This window comes from Phyllopteryx taeniolatus, chromosome 5 (genome assembly GCF_024500385.1).
Source record: "Phyllopteryx taeniolatus isolate TA_2022b chromosome 5, UOR_Ptae_1.2, whole genome shotgun sequence".
Taxonomy (NCBI): domain Eukaryota; kingdom Metazoa; phylum Chordata; class Actinopteri; order Syngnathiformes; family Syngnathidae; genus Phyllopteryx; species Phyllopteryx taeniolatus.
Window position 1 is genome coordinate 8,466,224 of NC_084506.1, and position 17,986 is coordinate 8,484,209.

Sequence of the window (17,986 nt, forward strand, 5' to 3'; positions counted from 1 at the left end):
TTCTCCTCGGTGAGTAAAAAACATCGAGTCAGTTCAAGAACGCTCTTAAAGGGGTAGATATATCATTGTCAAAGTCAGTAATCGAGAGACGCCTTCATGAATGTAAATACTGAAGGTTTAATGCAAGGTGCAAACTACTGGTAAGGCTCAAGAATGGAAAGGAGAGATTAGAATTTAATAGAAAACATTTAAAAAAACTGTCTCAATACTGCAGTGTATTGGGCTACTTTAGTATCTTCTTCCAAATGTTGCAAAACTGATAGGATGGCCCTTGTGAATACAGACCGATAATGACCCAAAACACAGACTGAGAGATTCGAAAGGAAAAACATACCAACAAAACAAAAGATAAACCAGAAGATAGAGAAGGTCCCAGAAATAAGTACCAAGTTGCTCTTCATTTTGATTGGTAATTTGCCTAGTAACTTTTTGATCAAATAAAATTAGAAGATATTAAATTTAAAAATGGTTGCAAGGGTCAGAACAATATTTCAAATATATTGTGTTGGAAAAGAGGTACAAAAATCTCTAAATGCTTCTGGAGTTTCAATTGTTCACTCTCTGAAAAATGTGAAAAGGAACCGAGATGCTAAGATTGGCTTCTCAGAAGTAGTCCCTCATTATATTCATGCAAAACCTCCGAATATTTTTCACCTCTGCCCCCGGCTTGCTCTTAACACCTTGTACCCCGAGGCTGTGCTGTAGTCACAGAATTCGGCTATTCGGGTACCGTGTTAAGTCACTTGCAGTTTAGGAAGAAGAAAGACGTTTTTGGAAGAAGGAAATCAAATGGTGGTCATGCTGACTTTAAATGCGTTGTCAATACAGTGAGAGCTGTTTCTTTCTAAGGTAGACATCATAAAAAAACCTATTGTGTGTCAAAATGCCATTGTTTCTCTCTCTCGCTCCCTCTCTCTCTCTCTTTTCCTCTCTCTCCCTCCCTCCCTCTCTGCATTGCGATACCTTCATAGTTTTTTGTTGTTGTTTTTTTTAACTCATACCCTGGAGTATATAGTATTTGTGTTGCACACTACACAGTGGAGCATATCACACACACACGCAGGCATGCGAGGAGCGATATCACAGAATGAAAGGGGCGTGCAAATTATGTGCACCTTCTGGGTTGGGGGTGGGGTTGGTGCCTTGCTCAAGGGCACCTAAACAGTAGCCAGGTAGCAGACTAGCATCCCTCCAACAATTAGTAGGCATTTTCACTTTGTCTACTTCGTGACTGGAACCCTTCAGTTCCAAAAGCACAAGTGCTTACAGATGAGCTACTGCTGTCCCATACGAATGTCTTCCTATTTACAGTATATAGTTGTTTGTTACCTACTAAAAGGTGCAATATAGTGCAGACCTCTGGTCGTGTCCATGGTCCATGCCCCACCCAAGTATCATGGAAAGCAGGAGAATTCTGCCCTCAAAGAGTGAGATAAATAATAAAAAGAAGTGTACAAGAGTTTGGCCATGGCAAAGGTCTGAAATCCCAGGGTGTTGTTGTTTAGTAATGTGATGGTCTGAGGCCTGTGTATCCTGTGTGTACTGCTGGTCGAAAACAAGGGTGTATGTGCACCATACTAGTATAAAGAACATGCCCGCATGTGCTAACTTCAAGGGCTGTTTACTATTCTTCAAACTCACAGTACCTGCACTCATGTTGCCTCCAGAGGTCTACACAGACTAGGGGAGGGGAACAGGGGTGTTTCCTGCAGGCTTCTGAAGAGCAGCCAAGGGAGACGCCCTGGGAAGAGACCACCTGAAGCCCCTCTGAAGGCTGCTCCCTGTCGAGGGAAATGGATCGACCGCTAAATCTCAGGTCTCGCATGCAGCCTGTAAAGGAGGAGAAACAAGTGCCACAAATATACAATAAAACAACAGACCTCAGGCAAAATCCTTTATATACACAAGCTTAATCCCTGGGAAGGAACTAACCTTTAATACACAAAGAATATAACACCTGCAGACCAAGGGGCACTAATGCCCTCATGTACACAAACACAACACAGCCCTTGGGCTAAGTTGCATGGACTTTTTTGGACGATGTTGTCTCTACTGCGCTTTTAATTTGTATCTATTTTTTGTTTTTTTTTTCACCAAAATGAGGTCGACCACATCATCTAAATACAGAGCAGTGCCACTGACTCACTTTTGCTCATTAGACAAAACCCAAAGGATCACTCTGAGCCATATAGAGGAGGCATCACAATCAATGACTCCCTCAATTTAACGTGTAGTGAACTCCTCTGGGTACTCTGTACTTATGTTACCAGTTAATCTCTACAAATTAATTTGCTAACTCAGGGATTGATCAGCCATCAATAAAGCTATTCAGCCAACAATTAGTTCACTGAATCACTTTTCTGAACATTGAACTCTTCCAATTAGCGGCACCTACCAAGGAAGCTTCTGTTGTGTCCCGAAGGGAAAGAGTTTCCAAGCATCACAACAGAGGGGTCAATAATGATCTCCTGACTCCGCCCAGGTGAGGCCATTATCTCTCGACGCCCACCGCCCCCATCCACGCGCAGGGTGAACTCTCGACCGAAGCGATCCAACTCCAACTCGTGCCACTCGCCATCATCCAGGTTATGGAACGGCAGTGTCAAATTGTAGTCTCCGTCTCCGAGATTGTAAAAAACGGCCAGCAGACCCTGAACAACCTGAAATATTCAGTTGCACAGTAAACATCAACTTCTTTGGGATGGGCTCCAGATTAGTGGGATCAAAACTGTAATTCTGGGATGGATTTGTGAAGCTTTGGGTCTGCTCCAACAAATTATGATGTGCTGTCTTATCAGTTACAGTATGTCTGTGTGAATCAAACTGTGAAAATGGGTGACACAAATTCTCCACTGATTTGGATTGCTGCCATTTTGCACTGTGGGGACTGGCAAACACAGAACTTGATCATGACAATATAGCTTCACTGGAGAGCAGAGAAAAGCAGAAGCAGAGAAAAAGGTTGGGCCAAGTAATTAAAAACAAAAAACAAACAAAAACAAAACAAAACAAACGAAGACTGTGGCGAACCTTCCAGCAAAATGGAAATCAAACTTTCAGTGGCAAAAAGGAATGCTGCAATTTTGCAGTTGCTTGCTGCACAACAGAAGAGCGAATCATCCCAAAGGGAAGGTATACAAGAGCCAACAATTATCTTCAACAGTTAAGGCTGAGTGAACCCGATGGACTCAACCAATGAGGGGCTCCAATAACTGCAGCTCCTACATGTCTAAATCTTAATTGGAAACAGTGGGGCAAGATAATTCACATTCAGCCCAGCCTGCATTAACTATTGCTCACTCAGCAGGACATCTCAAATGGCTCTACCCCACTAGAGACACACAAGCACACACACAAACACACATACTGACATCCTGCCCCAAAGTCTATAATACATAAATAAAGAAATAAATATCGTTATTACATTATTAAATGAATAGTAAAATAAATACATACATTAAAAAAACTAAATAAACTACATACTCTGTATGTGAATCTGTAAACTTGCAGAACAACTCCCATTGATCAGTACACCTTTTCACATAAAACAGTAATATTAGTTTTTAATTGATTATTTATTGAGTTGTGATTTCAATGCAAAAATCCATCTAGCCCTTTCTATAGCTCTACACCTTAGACTGGTCGTCGTGTCATGGTAGGCTAGACATAGACAAATGACAATGCACACCTACGGACAAGCTTTCAATTAACCTAACAAGCAATGTTTTTAGGACGCTAAATGCTTCTCCACCGTGCTGCCAAAAGCAAAAATCATATACGGTATGTATATAACATGTTTGCAGTGTATCTGCTGCCGGCCTCTGGCAAACTTTGGTGGAAAATATTTATATTATCCCATGTCTATTTCTGAGAGGCAAACAGAGATGAAAAGGCTCCTGTGTGCTGTAGTAGACGCATATCAAATCTTTTATACAAGCTCACCTCTTCATTCTACTGTCACTAAGGGAGAGCTACAAGGGAAAGAGAACAATGTTTCCCTTATGTTGCGTACAAGTCCCAAAGAAGAACAAGCCGAGGCCAAAACATTAAACAGCACTAAGACAGGATGTTTTCCAAAGTTATTCAGAATTCAGCCTCAGTGAAACAGCTTCCTTGCAAACAGCTGACCTGTGATTTTATAAAATGTGACAGTCCAAACACCATCTGACAGCCATATATCTCCAGGTGCTGTTTGAATGGGATGAAAGTTATGAATAATAAACAAAACAAAAAAAACAAAAAAAAAAACTCATAATGTTCATGTCCTGTCAGCAGTGTGTCATTCACAAGTAAGTGTGAATATATTGCATTTATGTGGTGCATTACCACCTAACCAAAATCTAAAAAATAAAAATACACAATCATTGCTTTCCCTTTGATACTCTTGGGAGGTGGTCGTAGGCCACTCCTTGGAGCCGGTTTTGATGAGCAACCCACTCCACAGGAGGTTTGGCAAAGAGAGAGGCAGGCAATGTGAGAATATCACTTGGAGTGAGCAGTGTCAAAAGCTTCAAGTGCACTGCCAGAGACGTGACCTTCACTCAAGTGCACTCTGTCCTCCAATTACTGTGCACATGCTTTCTCTTGAAAACATTAACCAGAGAGAGAGAACAAGATTAACCATGTCTTTTTTTTTTTTTTTTTTTTTTTTTTTTAATAGAACACTTTCCATAGCGATTTTCAGACCCATTGTAAGACTTTTTGGAAAAAAATACATAGGCTACAGTATGTCAATCAGCAGCCCCCTCAATAGCCGCTAATATGTCAGGAACCCTGTTATTACTCACTTACAGCCTGACAAGCATTCACCATCCATCCATCCATCCATTGTCTTCCGCTTATCTGAGGTCGGGTCGTGGGGGCAGCAGCCTCAGCAGGGAAGCTCAGACTTCCCTCTCCCCAGCCACTTCATCCAGCTCTTGCGAGGGGATCCCAAGGCGTTCCCAGGCAAGCCGAGAGACGTAGTCTCTCCAGCGTGTCCTGGGTCGTCCCCAGGGTCTCCTCCCGGTGGGACGTGCCCGGAACACCTCACCAGGGAGGCGTCCAGGAGGCATCCTAAACAGATGCCTGAGCCACCTCATCTGGCTCCTCTCAATGCGGAGATGCAGCGGCTTTACTCCGAGCCCCTCCCGGTGGTAAAGCCACCTTATCTCTGAGGGAGAGCCCGGACACCCTGCGGAGGAAACTCATTTCGGCCGCTTGTATCCGGGATCTTGTTCTTTCGGTCACGACCCACAGCTCGTGACCATAGGTGAGGGTTGGAACGTAGATCGACCGGTAAATTGAGAGCTTCGCGTTCCGGCTTAGCTCCTTCTTCACCACAACAGACTGATACAAAGTCCGCATCACTGCAGACGCTGCACCGATCCACCTGTCGATCTCCGGGTCCATTCTTGCCTCACTTGTGAACAAGACCCCAAGATATTTGATCTCCTCCACTTGGGGAAGGATCTCATCCCCGACCTGGAGAAGGAACTCCACCCTTTTCCGACTAAGGACAATGGTTTGAGATTTAGAGGTGCTGATTCTCATCCCAGCCGCTTCCCAGTTGGAGATCACGGCCTGATGAAGCCAACAGAACCACATCATCTGCAAAAAACAGCGATGCAACACTGAGGCCACCAAACCGGACCCCCTCTACAACTTGGCTGCGCCTAGAAAGTCTGTCATAAAAGTTATGAACAGAATCGGTGACAAAGGGCAGGCTTGGCCGAGTCCAACCCTCACTGGAAACGAGTCCGACTGACTGCCGGCAATGCGTACCAAACTCTGACACCGGTCGTACAGGGACCGAACAGCCCGTATCAGGTGGTTCGGAACCTCCACAGGACTCCCCGAGGGACACGGTCGAACGCCTTCTCCAAGTCCACAAAACACATGTAGACTGGTTGGGCGAACTCCCATGCACCCTCGAGGACCCTGCCGAGGGTGTAGAGCTGTTCCACTGCTCCACGGCCAGGACGGAAACCACACTGCTCCTCCTGAATCTGAGATTCGACTTCCGGACGGACCCTCCTCTCCAGCACTCCTGAATAGACCTTACCAGGGAGGCTGAGGAGTGTGATCCCCCTGTAGTTGGAACACACCCTCCGGTCCCCCCTTCTTAAAAAGGGGGACCACCACCCTAGTCTGCCAATCAAGAGGAGCTTTATAACCACCTCGGTGACCTCAAACCCAGAGACTGGAGAGCCAGCCTCAGATACCCCAGACTTTGCTTCCTCATGGGAAGGCGTGTCGTTGGAATTGAGGAGGTCTTCGAAGTATTCTCCCCACCGATTCACAACGTCCCGAGTCGTGGTCACCAGCGCTCCATCCCCACTATACACAGTATTGTGTTGTGTGCACTGCTTCCCACTCCTGAGAGGCCGGATGGTGGACCAGAATTTCCTCGAAGCCGTCGGGAAGTCTTTCTCCATGGCCTCACCGAAATCCTCCCACGCCCGGGTTTTTGCCTCTGCGACCACCAAAGTCGCATTCTGCTTGGCCAGCAGGTACCCATCAGCTGCCTCAGGAGTCCCACAGTCGAAAAAGGCCTGATAGGACTCCTTCTTCAGCTTGACGGCATCCTTCACCGCTGGTGTCCACCAACGGGTTTGGGGCCTGCCATGTCGGATCGGCATCTTCCCCCACCATCGGAGCCCACTCACCACCAAGTGGGGATCAGTTGAAAGCTCTGCTCCTCTCTTCACCCGAGTGTCCAAGACATGCGGCCGCAAGTACGATGACACGACCACAAAGTCGATCATCGAACAGCGACCTAAGGGTGTCCTGGTGCCAAGTGCACGTGTGGACACCCTTATGCTTGAACATGGTGTTTGTTATGGACAATCCGTTGTGAGCACAGAAGTCCAATAACAGAACACCACTCGGGTTCTGATCAGGGGGGGGGGGGCGTTCCTCCCAATCACGCCCACGTGAGCATTGAAGTCCCCCAGCAGAATGATGGAGTCCCCAGCGGGAGCGCTCTCCAGCACCCCCTCTAAGGACTCCAAAAAGGGTGGGTACTCTGAACTGCTGTTTGGTGCATAGGCACAAATAACAGTCAGGACCCGTTCCCCCACCCGAAGGCGGAGGGAGGCTACCCTCTCGTCCAGCAATAAGGACGTAGTGACATTCCACGTCCCTAGAGCCAGTTTCTGTAGCCGGGGATTGGATCGCCAAGGTCCCCGCCTTCGGCCACCGCCCAGCTCAAACTGCACCCGACCTCTGTGGCCCCTCCCACAGGTTGTGAGCCCATGGGAAGGGGGACCCACATTACCCTTTCGGGCTGTGCCCGGCCAGGCCCCATGGGTGCAGGCCCGGCCACCAGGCGTTTGCCTTCGAGAACCCCCTCCAGGCCTGGCTCCAGGCCTGGCTCCAGATGACCCGCGTCCGGGCAAGGGAAACCTAGATCCATATATTTTGTTCATCATAGGGGTTTTTGGACCGTGCTTTGTCTCGTCCCTTACCTAGGACCTGTTTGCCATGGGTGACCCTACCAGGGGCATGAAGTCCCAGACAACTTAGCTCCTAGGATCATTGGGACACACAAACCCCTCCACCACGATAAGGTGACGGCTCAAGGAGCTCAAGCATTCACAGAAATCACTATTAGGGCCACAGTAATCATTTTAACGGCACACAGGCACAATCAGAGCCATCATGGTGGAGAAACAAGAACTAGTTTTGGCTCACCTCTAAACGGAGGTATTCACTCTGCTCCTGAGAGAGCAGGCTGAGGATGACACCAAAGGCGGCACGTGTTCGAATCCCAGCCTGGACTCTTATCTGTCTCGCAGGCAGGGACCATAACAGCTGGAACTGAACGTGGCTGCGTCCATCAAAGGAAAACTCTGGAGCCGCTTTTTCCCATCAGGAACACACAAACATGTTCAATTAATTTAGCTGTCAACTGGGAAATGCAAGAAAATATCACAGTATGGCTTGCTTCTGCTGAAAACACTTTGTGCAGGGCAAGGGGACGGAAATCTTTTCACTGGGGGACAGTGGTATTTGTAAGGTTGTTTTGTGTGAGGTTAAACATTCTAACCCCATTGCTTTCCCCAAAAGCTTCAGCAATCACTGACAGCGATTCAAAGTGCTTACGCTGGTCACACTGTGGCCCAGTAAAGCCAGATTCACACTGGCAGTTGACAGGACCCCACTCGCCATCGCAGCGCCCCGTCTTGTCACAGTCTTCTTGTCGCTCTGTGTTGGTGCAGTGGTCATCCATGAAATAGCAGCCTGGCACGCTGTTTACAGATTCAGCGGGCGAACCGAGGTCATAAAGCTGAGGGGCAACAGGAAAAAAAACTTTAGTCGAAAACACTAAATGAAGGTCTAAATATTTGAGAAACTGGATATTTCGACATAGACAATAGCAAATTGTAGGATTTGCAACAAATAGTAAAGCACTACATTATATAGATGTTCCTACGCTGGTCCACGCAGCAGCATCGGTGCACACTAGGGAAATGCAATGGCACTCATCAGAGCTCCAAAGAAAACCTTGTTTCGATTACCACCAATTTATATTCCGCATGTGCCTAAATGATGTCATTAAGATTCAGTAAGATCCATGCAATTTAATTTAGAAATGAAGGACTGTTGAAAAGTCAGGGTAGTTTTTCACGTCACAAAAGAACTGTGCCAACGCTTTGTGGTGGTATTAACGATGGTGAGCTCTGCGGCATAATCATGTGACACACATGCTGTGCTTCAAATGGTACAGTGAGTGGTTGCAGTGAAAAAATATTCAACATATATTGAAATAGGGTTCGGACATATTATTTTGAAAGCGTTCATATAAATACAAGCACAAAAGCTGTTCAAGAGACTAAAATATATGTATTTCTAATTCCTTGTTTGAATCATTTACTGTACTCAAAACAAGCTAATTTAGAATATAGAAAGTGCAAACACATTTACAGTACAATGCCTTTTGACTACAAAGACAAAACTGCAAGAGTGATCTTTTTTCAGAGGTAAAAGTGGCGGCGTCAACATTCTATTCTGCAGCACAACCTTGCAAATAGATGGAAATACTGTACATATTCAAGTTGAGTCCTTCATTATCTCCTCTAACAATGATTCAAGACAGCAAAGAAAAACACCTTTTCATTCAAACCATCCTTGTGGAGTCAAACAAAGCCTCATTAACAAGACCCACATGCTACTGCTATACATTACCTTGCTGTCCAAACGTAGGTTTCTTATACATCCAATATAGTGTTTGTGTTGCAGCTGTGGGTATTCGTATGATAAGTTCACATTGACCCCTCCCAGTTGCAACACATGACTTGCATTCAGATACCTGGGATGGAAAAAAAGAAAATAAAAGTATCAATACACGTGTGAACAGCATGTAATTTGAAAAGGCATTGCAAACAGCAAAACAGCAGGAGCTGTCAACATTGAAATGTATGGTCTCATTCTTTACTGGCTAAGCCTGTCATCACTTTTATGGCTTTCTGACAACAAAGGTCACATTTTGTTCCTGTTCTGTTTCATTTTGAAAAAATAGCTGGAAACCACAGTATTGTACAGAACTGGTGAAGAAAAATAAAAACAGACTGCTGTGCCTTTGTTACATGCATTTGTTAATTCAAATGAAATTCAACGATGAAGTTATAATATCAAGTAAGCAAGAACTTCAACAATATTTCTCCTTATGTTTGACATTAAATCTTCAAGAACAAACAACAGAAATAAGCATAACGGAGGAATACACAGTGTAAGCGTGTAAGTGTCTTCGGGTCCCTTATAGATCCAAGTTATCATTTAAGGGACTCAAAGCAGATATCTGTGTTTTGTTTCTAAATTCATTAAATATGCGATGATAGCTGGGATAGGCTCCGGCACGCCCGCGAGCCTAGTGAGGAGAAGCGGCTCAGAAAATGGATGGATGGATGGCTGTTTGAAGATAAGTGCTGAAAACATATGCAAAGACAAAACAATATAGTGCTGGACTGTTGAGCTATAGCTTAAGCATCTTTTTCACCATTTGAATTTTCCTGATTTTGTGGGCGGGGCTAAAACACAGCCCCTTGACATCATGGGGCGTGGGCGTATACTTTTTAGCGCGTGCTACCTCCCCCACTATATAAGGACAAAGTGACATCATTCTGTTTGGCTGCTCGGTTGAGTGTTAGCTGTGCTTAGCTTCCATAACGAGCCCCATTTACTACTCCAAGCTCACAATGGCGACACCCCGAAAATGCATCTTCGCTGGATGCCGTAGTTTACAGAACAGCTCGGTGACGTTTTTTTTAAGCTAAATTAAGAAATAAAAAACGCGATGGATTGACTTTTTGAAGCCACAGGCAGATGGCGAGCTGAACATCAACGCAACTCTGCAGTGTGCATTTTACGGACGATAGTTTTATCGACATTCACCAGAGACGACATGGCTTCGCGGGTAACTAGATACTAGTGAATGGGGCAGCGCCAACTGTCTAACTACCTGGGTTTCCTCCAACCGTCCCGCTGTTGTCAGGTGTCGTGTTCGGCTGTGACATTATGTCACCAACAATGAGGGTAAGTTGACGAGTGTGCTCATTTTTACGATTATAGTCCACACTAACCAGTTTGGAACTTGAGCCTCCTGGTGTATTTTTACATCATATAAGCTTTGTAGTGTATTTTTGAAGAGGGACATTTTCACAGTGTGGGGGGATGCCTGCAGAGGTGTTGACTGCTTCAGCGATTTCTTTTTCAACTTTAAGCTTCAAAGAGGACAATTGCATTCCTGAGACCAAATGCTTATCCATAGATTTCCCGTGCAGAGGAGCCACAAATGGGGGCTGTTTGTGTAGCATCAAAGGTTACGATCGCCTTTTGGTGGGTCAAAAGTATAGGTAAGAGGAAGTAGCTGTAAAATTCAAACCTCAGTGAACCAATCAGGCCTAGGGGCGGTACTTAAGTGTACGCCCACAGATGCGAGACTTCATAAGCTCGTGACCAACATTTTCGGGGCCGGGCTCATAGCCAATCTGAGCATGAAAACAGCTGTTAAAACACAAAGGCTTGTTCAATAAACCTGGTTTAGCCCAACCGCCTGTGTCTCGGAGTATTCTTTGAACGCTTTCTCAGACCCGGAGAGTCACCTCACGATCACCCCTTCAGTATGTTTGATTCCTTTTGGCGGATCCATTCGACACGCCCACAGCGTCTGAGAGCTGAAAGGTGGCCCTTATTATTCAAGTTTTGAAACCTGATTTTATATACTTAGCGATTAGTTTTATTCATTCAAATTTGGTAGGCTTGTTAGCGTTACTCTTCTCTGTGGTGTGTCAAATTTCCATGCCATTTTTTGGGCCTGCTTAGTCTCTTACGTACTTACGCTTCTTTTTTCGCATGCTTTATAGAGCATTTCCACTTTTAAATGATATTTCTTGCACTGTACGGTGTTTTAATTGTACTTTTATTTTTCTCTTTGTTTTAAATGTTTATATGCTGTTTTTGTTTTTAAATGCTTTTAATCATGTAAAGCACATTGAGTCAACCTTGTGTATGAAATGCGCTATGTAAATAAATTTGCTTTGCTTTGCTTAGGGCCACTTTAATAATATCATTGCGATATAGAGAATGTCTACAAGCACATACCATAATAAGGAAATGACACATTTAAATTTTTCAGAAATTGTTTGTCGACATTATTTTACCCCTCAGAGAAAATGTTGGAATACTGTATGATGATAACCAACACTGAGTCACAAACTGATTTTCAGTGGGGTTCCAAAGACCCTTTCAGATTATTTTAATGGGAACTCAAGCCTTGGTGAGGAGAGACAGTACAGAAAATTGATGGATGGATGATTTTGAAGGTTGAATTATTCCTACAAGCACGTATCAGCACACTTTAATGTATATTTCGTGAACATGGTTTGTTATCATTTGGCACAACTGTGTTTTCATTTATGTGAAATTGATGGGTTTCTCTTTAATCCTGAGGGTCCGACAAATAGGCATCTAAACAGGACACATCATAAACATGATATAAACACTACACATATATGTGATGAATAGATTTATATGCAATTTATTTATTGCTATAGTACAGTGTACAACTGTGGCCATGAACAAACCACAATATGAAAATGTAAATACCTGAAAACTGTCTAAGAATGTATCTGTTACTGTTCTGCCTATATAGAATTCAACTATACTTCAGAACGTCCCTTGAGAATACAGTGTATATCATCATCTGTCTCATGTGCTGACTTTTATGCTGTATACCGTGTGATGGAACTTACTTGTCCCAATTGGGTGTGATCCCTCGAATTTCACAAGAGGAGCGGTCTTCTGTCATTGCCCAAGAGTCCACACCTTCTGTCTCCATGACAATTGCAGTGGAACATCGATCCATAGTAAAGCGCACTTCCTTGAATTGGGGAGAAGTACAGTGACAAAGGGGGGTTCATCACAGGGGTTTTTAAAAAAACCCAACATATTTTATAAATAGACCTCTCCCACAAGCTATAAACTAATTTATATTTATTAAAACACACTTTTTTAAAAAACACTTTGTACTGTATTCATATTAGAATTTGAAATGGCAAGTATAAAAATATAATCTATAGAAAAAAGTGTACTTTATGTATTGTAGTGTCTATTTATTCAATATGTGTCTTCAAGAGGTTCACCGGTTGGCTCTGTGACAATTGTGAGTGTCTGGCTGTGAGCTGTGGTTGAGAGCAGCTTCATGCAAGCGCTCATCGTGTCCATTTTTTGTCACTGATCTATGCGACTGTGGCTCTCCTTTCCTACGTGCGAGGACATTACAGATTTCCCCAATAAAGGAGAGATTTCGGCAATAGACAAGTAAATCCGTTCCACAAAATAGTGGAAGGTTAACCGAAATAGTTTATTCACAGTTGCTTTGTGTTTCAATTTGTGTTTCAATTTCAATATTTGTAATTCCCACGGCCGACTGGTTAGCACATCCGTCTCACACTTCTGAGGACTCGGGTTCAAATCCCGGCCCCGCCTGTGTGGAGTTTGCATGTTCTCTCCGTGCCTGCGTGGGTTTTCTCCGGGTACTCCGGTTTCTTCCCACATCCCAAAAACATGCACGCTTTGTTAATTGAAGACTAAATGGTTCGTAGGTATGAATGTGAGTGCAAATGTTTGTTTGATTCTATGTGCCCTGCGATTGGCTGGCGACCAATTCAGGGTGTACCCCTGTACTGTAACCCTAAATGTATTTGTAATATTACTTTTGCTTCAGTATGAGGTTACTTTAATTTAGCAAAATCCAAGCAAAGGTTTTAGTTTTAGCAGCCAGTCGTGTTCATATGTTGACAGCATAAATATGATAGTCTTACTTTACTGTCACTCCTCACATCAAGGCGATGCCAGCGTCTGTCAGACAGGCCAGCATTGCTTATCAACTGGAGAACTAGGGTACCAGAACCATGGTTTATTTTCAGACTGGGAGCTCCACCAATCAGTTCTGTTGGAAGAAAAGTAAATCAACATTATTATGGATGAATGAAAACAATTATTAAAACAACTGCTGTATAGTTATTCCAAAAGAAGGCAAGGTCAAAAAGACAAAAAATATCAATCAATAATTGGTAAATTGGCAAAGGATATATACTATACTGTATATAAAAACAAGTATGTAATTTGAAAAAATCACATGGACAGTCATGAACCACAGACGGAAAACTAAATGTAACCTCAGTAGTGTTAGTAAAACAGCTAGCAAATCCTCTTGAGACTTGATTCACCCAAACACAGTATATGATTAAACACTAATGTCAACACTTTGACGACAAGCAAGGATCACTCTTTTTGGAATTGCTACCATGATATACAATATCTTCTATTTTTGTATTCATGAAGGCCCATTCACTACATTTTTAATCCATTGTTCTGGTTGGACATACGATGGGAATAAAAAAAACAACTTCAAACCTATTAAGGAGTCAGTTGCTGTGACTAATGACCAGTAAACATTGAGAAAACATTTCCAAACCATTTAACAATGAAATAATTTTGGAATATTTAAAACATGAACAGCAAATGAGGAAAATAATGAACATGCAATTAAAATGATTTGTTTTGTTATCGGAGCAATGAAGACTAACAACTGTGTGTATTATATATCAGCTACTTCAAAATGTGTTTGCCGTGTTGCTGAAAAGAAAGATCATGTGCAGTTACGGGCCACAACAATAGGTACAACTTATTCATCTGGCGATGTCCTATTAAAGAGATGTTTTGCCAAAACAAACCAAAATATTTTATTTCACTTCAATTGGCAAAACCAGAGAGGCAGTGTGAGGAGAATATTAGAAACACCTGCCATTATGATGCTGTGCTGTTTTACACCACTGCAAACTAAGGCCAAAATAATAACATTTGGTTTAATCAATACTTTTGTGGTAGTTTCCGACACTGAAAGAAAGGTATTCGTTTAACAATATGTTTATTGATGTGGTTGTAGTTTGCAGTGGTATAGAATTAAACTGCAGTTGGTATCTCTCTGATTTTGTCCATTGAAATTTAGCCTGTAAAAGCATAATTTTACACATATCTTGTATTGGATCTTATTAGATTGTGAGGTCACAATGTTGCGGTCAGTGTAGAGTCTCAGCAGTGCAGCGACTAACAAATAGATGAATTAAACACCTGATATTGTATATGCTGAGCTACAATCCAGTAATTAAAAACACCAATTTGAAATTCCAAAAGTTCAAGCAATTATGCTCCAGAGGCCCTGTGGCACACATATAATTACCCAAACCCGCCGTTACCTATGGCCATGAAGTCTTCCACATCTCCTGGCAGTAGAGTGGCCAACGGGCCCGCATACAGCAGCAGTCCGTCATCTTCTTCTGTCATAAACTCCAGGGAAAGATGGCTATCAAAGCATGGCTTCAGGGGAGGAAACCAGGTGTAGCCGTTGCCAAGGAAACTACGTCTTGTCTGCTGGCAGTCTGGCCCGTCGTGCTGAGGGGGGCATTGGCACCTGTAGCACCACAGAGAACCAAAACAAAATAATCGAAGTAGTACAAAATGAAATGATCTGTGTTGAAATCTTCACACTAATCTGAGCATGGCTTTTCTTTGACAGGCAAGACGTTGTTTAGACACAGACAAAGTCAACCAGGGACTTTGCCAATGGACAGGAGAGGAAAGACCTCGATCAATCAATCATTAGCCTGAGTGGGCTTTCGAGCCTACCTTAAATGAATAAAATACTTGAGCGCAACCTGCGTCTATTCGGTCAATCACAACAACTCGAAACAGTTCATGTAAAGCAGGGGACCCCATACATTCCTCCATGGAAAATAAACGGGGGGAGAAAAAAGCAACGTAAATGTAATTTCATTGACATGCAGCATACCCACCAACTATTTTTAGTTTGAAAAATGTCACTTTTTTCATTCACGATTACACTTACAAGCTAAAATTACCAAACACCAAAGCCTTTGGAGCGCGTCGCTCCATGACATTCAACGGAAAGAAAGTTGTTAAAGAGGAAAATAAGAAAAGAGGAAATAAGAATAATAAAAAATGTCATAATAAAATAAGAGGAAAATAATAACAGTCTTCATTGCAACTGGTGATTCATGTGTTCCAAGAACATTCTGTTTGATGTGGAGACCCGTTACGTTTCACATCACCTGCAGTTGAGAACATCATGCAGGGCTTCCACTGATTCTGCATCAGAGCAAGTTGTATTGTATCAAACATACTGTCGCAATTTTTTTTCTAGGAGCAACAAATCTTATAACGATGCATTTGATAAAAACTCAGCATAAACGTGTGTTGTGTGTGTATTTATTTTTTTTAAGGTTTTTATATTTTGAAGCAACTGAGAATCTAACTCTGAACTTGTTTTTCCACAATTAAAAAAAAAAAAAAAACAGTTTACAGAAGGCCTCAATTCTTTTTCACCATGAATGTGCACAAGTGCACAAAGCAAGCTACATAAAGACATCGTTGGATGAGTTTAGTGTGGAAACATCTGCGAGCCCTGACCTCAACCCCATCAAATTTTTGGGGATGAAGTACAACAGAGATGGCGAGCCAGACCAGGTTGTCCAACATTAATTCTCATCTATTTTCAGTTCCTAGAAACCTAATAGTGTTTTGTTTTTACTCTATAGAAGGTAAGATACCATTGCTAAATGACTGTGTTGGTCAAGATGGATAAAATGATAAAACCTCAACCTCAGAAGAGGTATGCATCAACGATGAAACACCTCATTTAATCACTGTGATGGAGGAGATGGAGTGGTTGATCTCGTCTTGTCTCCTGCTCTGGCGGTATATGAGACAAGGTGGCATTGCTGATAATGTCACAGCCATCTATTTCCATGCAGCGTCTGAGTAAAGCTGTGTGTATTGAGGCTGTTAGGGCCAGACTGCTGTTTATTCTGCAGAGGGCCGACACGTGTCAGGAATACTGATCTATACTCCCCTATATGGATGGCTTATGCAGAGTGAAGCGTAATGCATACGTACTGTATGTTCATACCAAGCACAACTTTTCACGCTTTCAACTGCTCAGACTCACGAGCGCAACACTCGAGTAACTCAAGTGAAGTGATATTTATCTCACCTCGGATTGGCATTATCTCATCAATAGCTGTCAGGAGCTGCTTGTTAAGTTATGTCCACATAAAAGTAGCGAAAAAATGACATGTATTAGCTTTACTGCGTTCATAGCAGAGCGTTTTCAGCGCATATAGGGAGATATTCTTTTCACAACAAGGGCTCAATGCAGCAGAACAGCTACAACACAGCCAACTTGAAGATAAGAGTTAAAATGGGTTCTGCGCATCCTTGCTTTGAAGAATATGGCTCTGACAAACTTGTATGTTCACGTAAATGGAATTCAATGAGATTTTCAGAAGTTGTGAGCATAGAGGGGTGCCCCAAATTGGATTAATCCCCCTGGCCTATATTTATTTAATCTGGGCATTAGTGTTAGCATGGAACGTACTGCACGTTGAGTCCTTTGAGTCGCTTAGAGACCGCACATTTTAAAGGTTTCTCTATAATTACAGTCATCTTGTCAAGTTTATGTTAATGACCGTAATGCAAAGGCTATAATTATTCCTTCCTTAGGACAAGTGAGCATCGCGGTAGTAATAAAATGGGCATCTAAATGTTTAACACAAGTGAAAAATACCTGTAGATATACCTTACTTTATGGATAGAAGTGCTTTGAAAATCCTGCTAGTCGTTATTTCACTGATGACACAGCAGAGCAGCTCTAGCAAAGTCAGGTCAAAGTGCAGGTAGGTGAAAGAGAGTTTTGTCATAAGAAGTGTTAGTACTTCTGGCCTCACTGTCAGTAGATCTAAGTAAGCTGCAAGAGAGGAGAAGCTACTCTGATTCTGGCCTCACCTGTATCCATTCTGGGCATCAATGCAGGTTCCCCCATTAAGGCAGGGGTTATTGGAGTAGGAAGAGCAGCTTTGGTGAGTCATTTCTCTGGCGGTGCAACCGCAGACGGCTGAGGTCGTCACCTTTACCGAGACTAAGGATAACGCATCGGCGTCTACCAGGGTCGGCGACTCGCCGACGGTCAGCTGCGTGGCGCATCCACCCGATGCCTTACAGTCAGCGTGCACGCACTCATCCACCTGCACCTGGCTCATATTAACATGCAGCAGTGATTGCAGCTGCAGAAGAAGTAGGGAAGAACGACAAAGGAGACATTAAGGGGTAGTGAAATTATTGTCAGTGAGCATACAAGGTTTAGTATCTCTAGAGTTGACAGTGATGTGAAATACTACTGTAATGAACACACGGAAGGATAAGATGACTTCTGCAACTAATATACATGACAATAAAATGATCCTCTAGTCTACATACGTTCATTTGTTTTAATATTCTATAAAGGTTTGTCAAAGAAGTGGGGTATGTTTAGGTTTGACAGACTAATTAAGGAATGTAGGCCCAAACATTGAGGAAAGGCAATGTGACAGAGCAACAGAGATTGGCAAGAAATGGATTGAGGAACAAAGAGGCAATAAAAGAAAAA

The 17,986-nt window shown here is 43.1% G+C and overlaps 1 protein-coding gene across 4 annotated transcripts in view; it reads right to left on the reverse strand.

Annotated features, from left to right (window-relative positions):
- LOC133477831 (neural-cadherin-like) overlaps positions 1-17,986 on the reverse strand; it is a 106,119-nt gene that overhangs the window by 12,488 nt on the left and 75,645 nt on the right. Inside the window, exons 22-30 of one of the 4 annotated variants that reach the window (XM_061773037.1) lie at positions 17,347-17,624; positions 14,742-14,956; positions 13,305-13,432; positions 12,234-12,361; positions 9,169-9,292; positions 8,086-8,269; positions 7,675-7,841; positions 2,396-2,660; positions 1,647-1,830 (exon numbers count right to left, since the gene is read on the reverse strand). In XM_061773037.1, coding sequence (XP_061629021.1) covers positions 1,647-1,830; positions 2,396-2,660; positions 7,675-7,841; positions 8,086-8,269; positions 9,169-9,292; positions 12,234-12,361; positions 13,305-13,432; positions 14,742-14,956; positions 17,347-17,624 — 1,673 coding nt within the window. Of the gene's footprint in view, positions 1-1,646; positions 1,831-2,395; positions 2,661-7,674; positions 7,842-8,085; positions 8,270-9,168; positions 9,293-12,233; positions 12,362-13,304; positions 13,433-14,741; positions 14,957-17,346; positions 17,625-17,986 lie in introns of those variants that run through there. The other 3 variants (XM_061773039.1, XM_061773038.1, XM_061773040.1) reach the window with 3 other exon arrangements.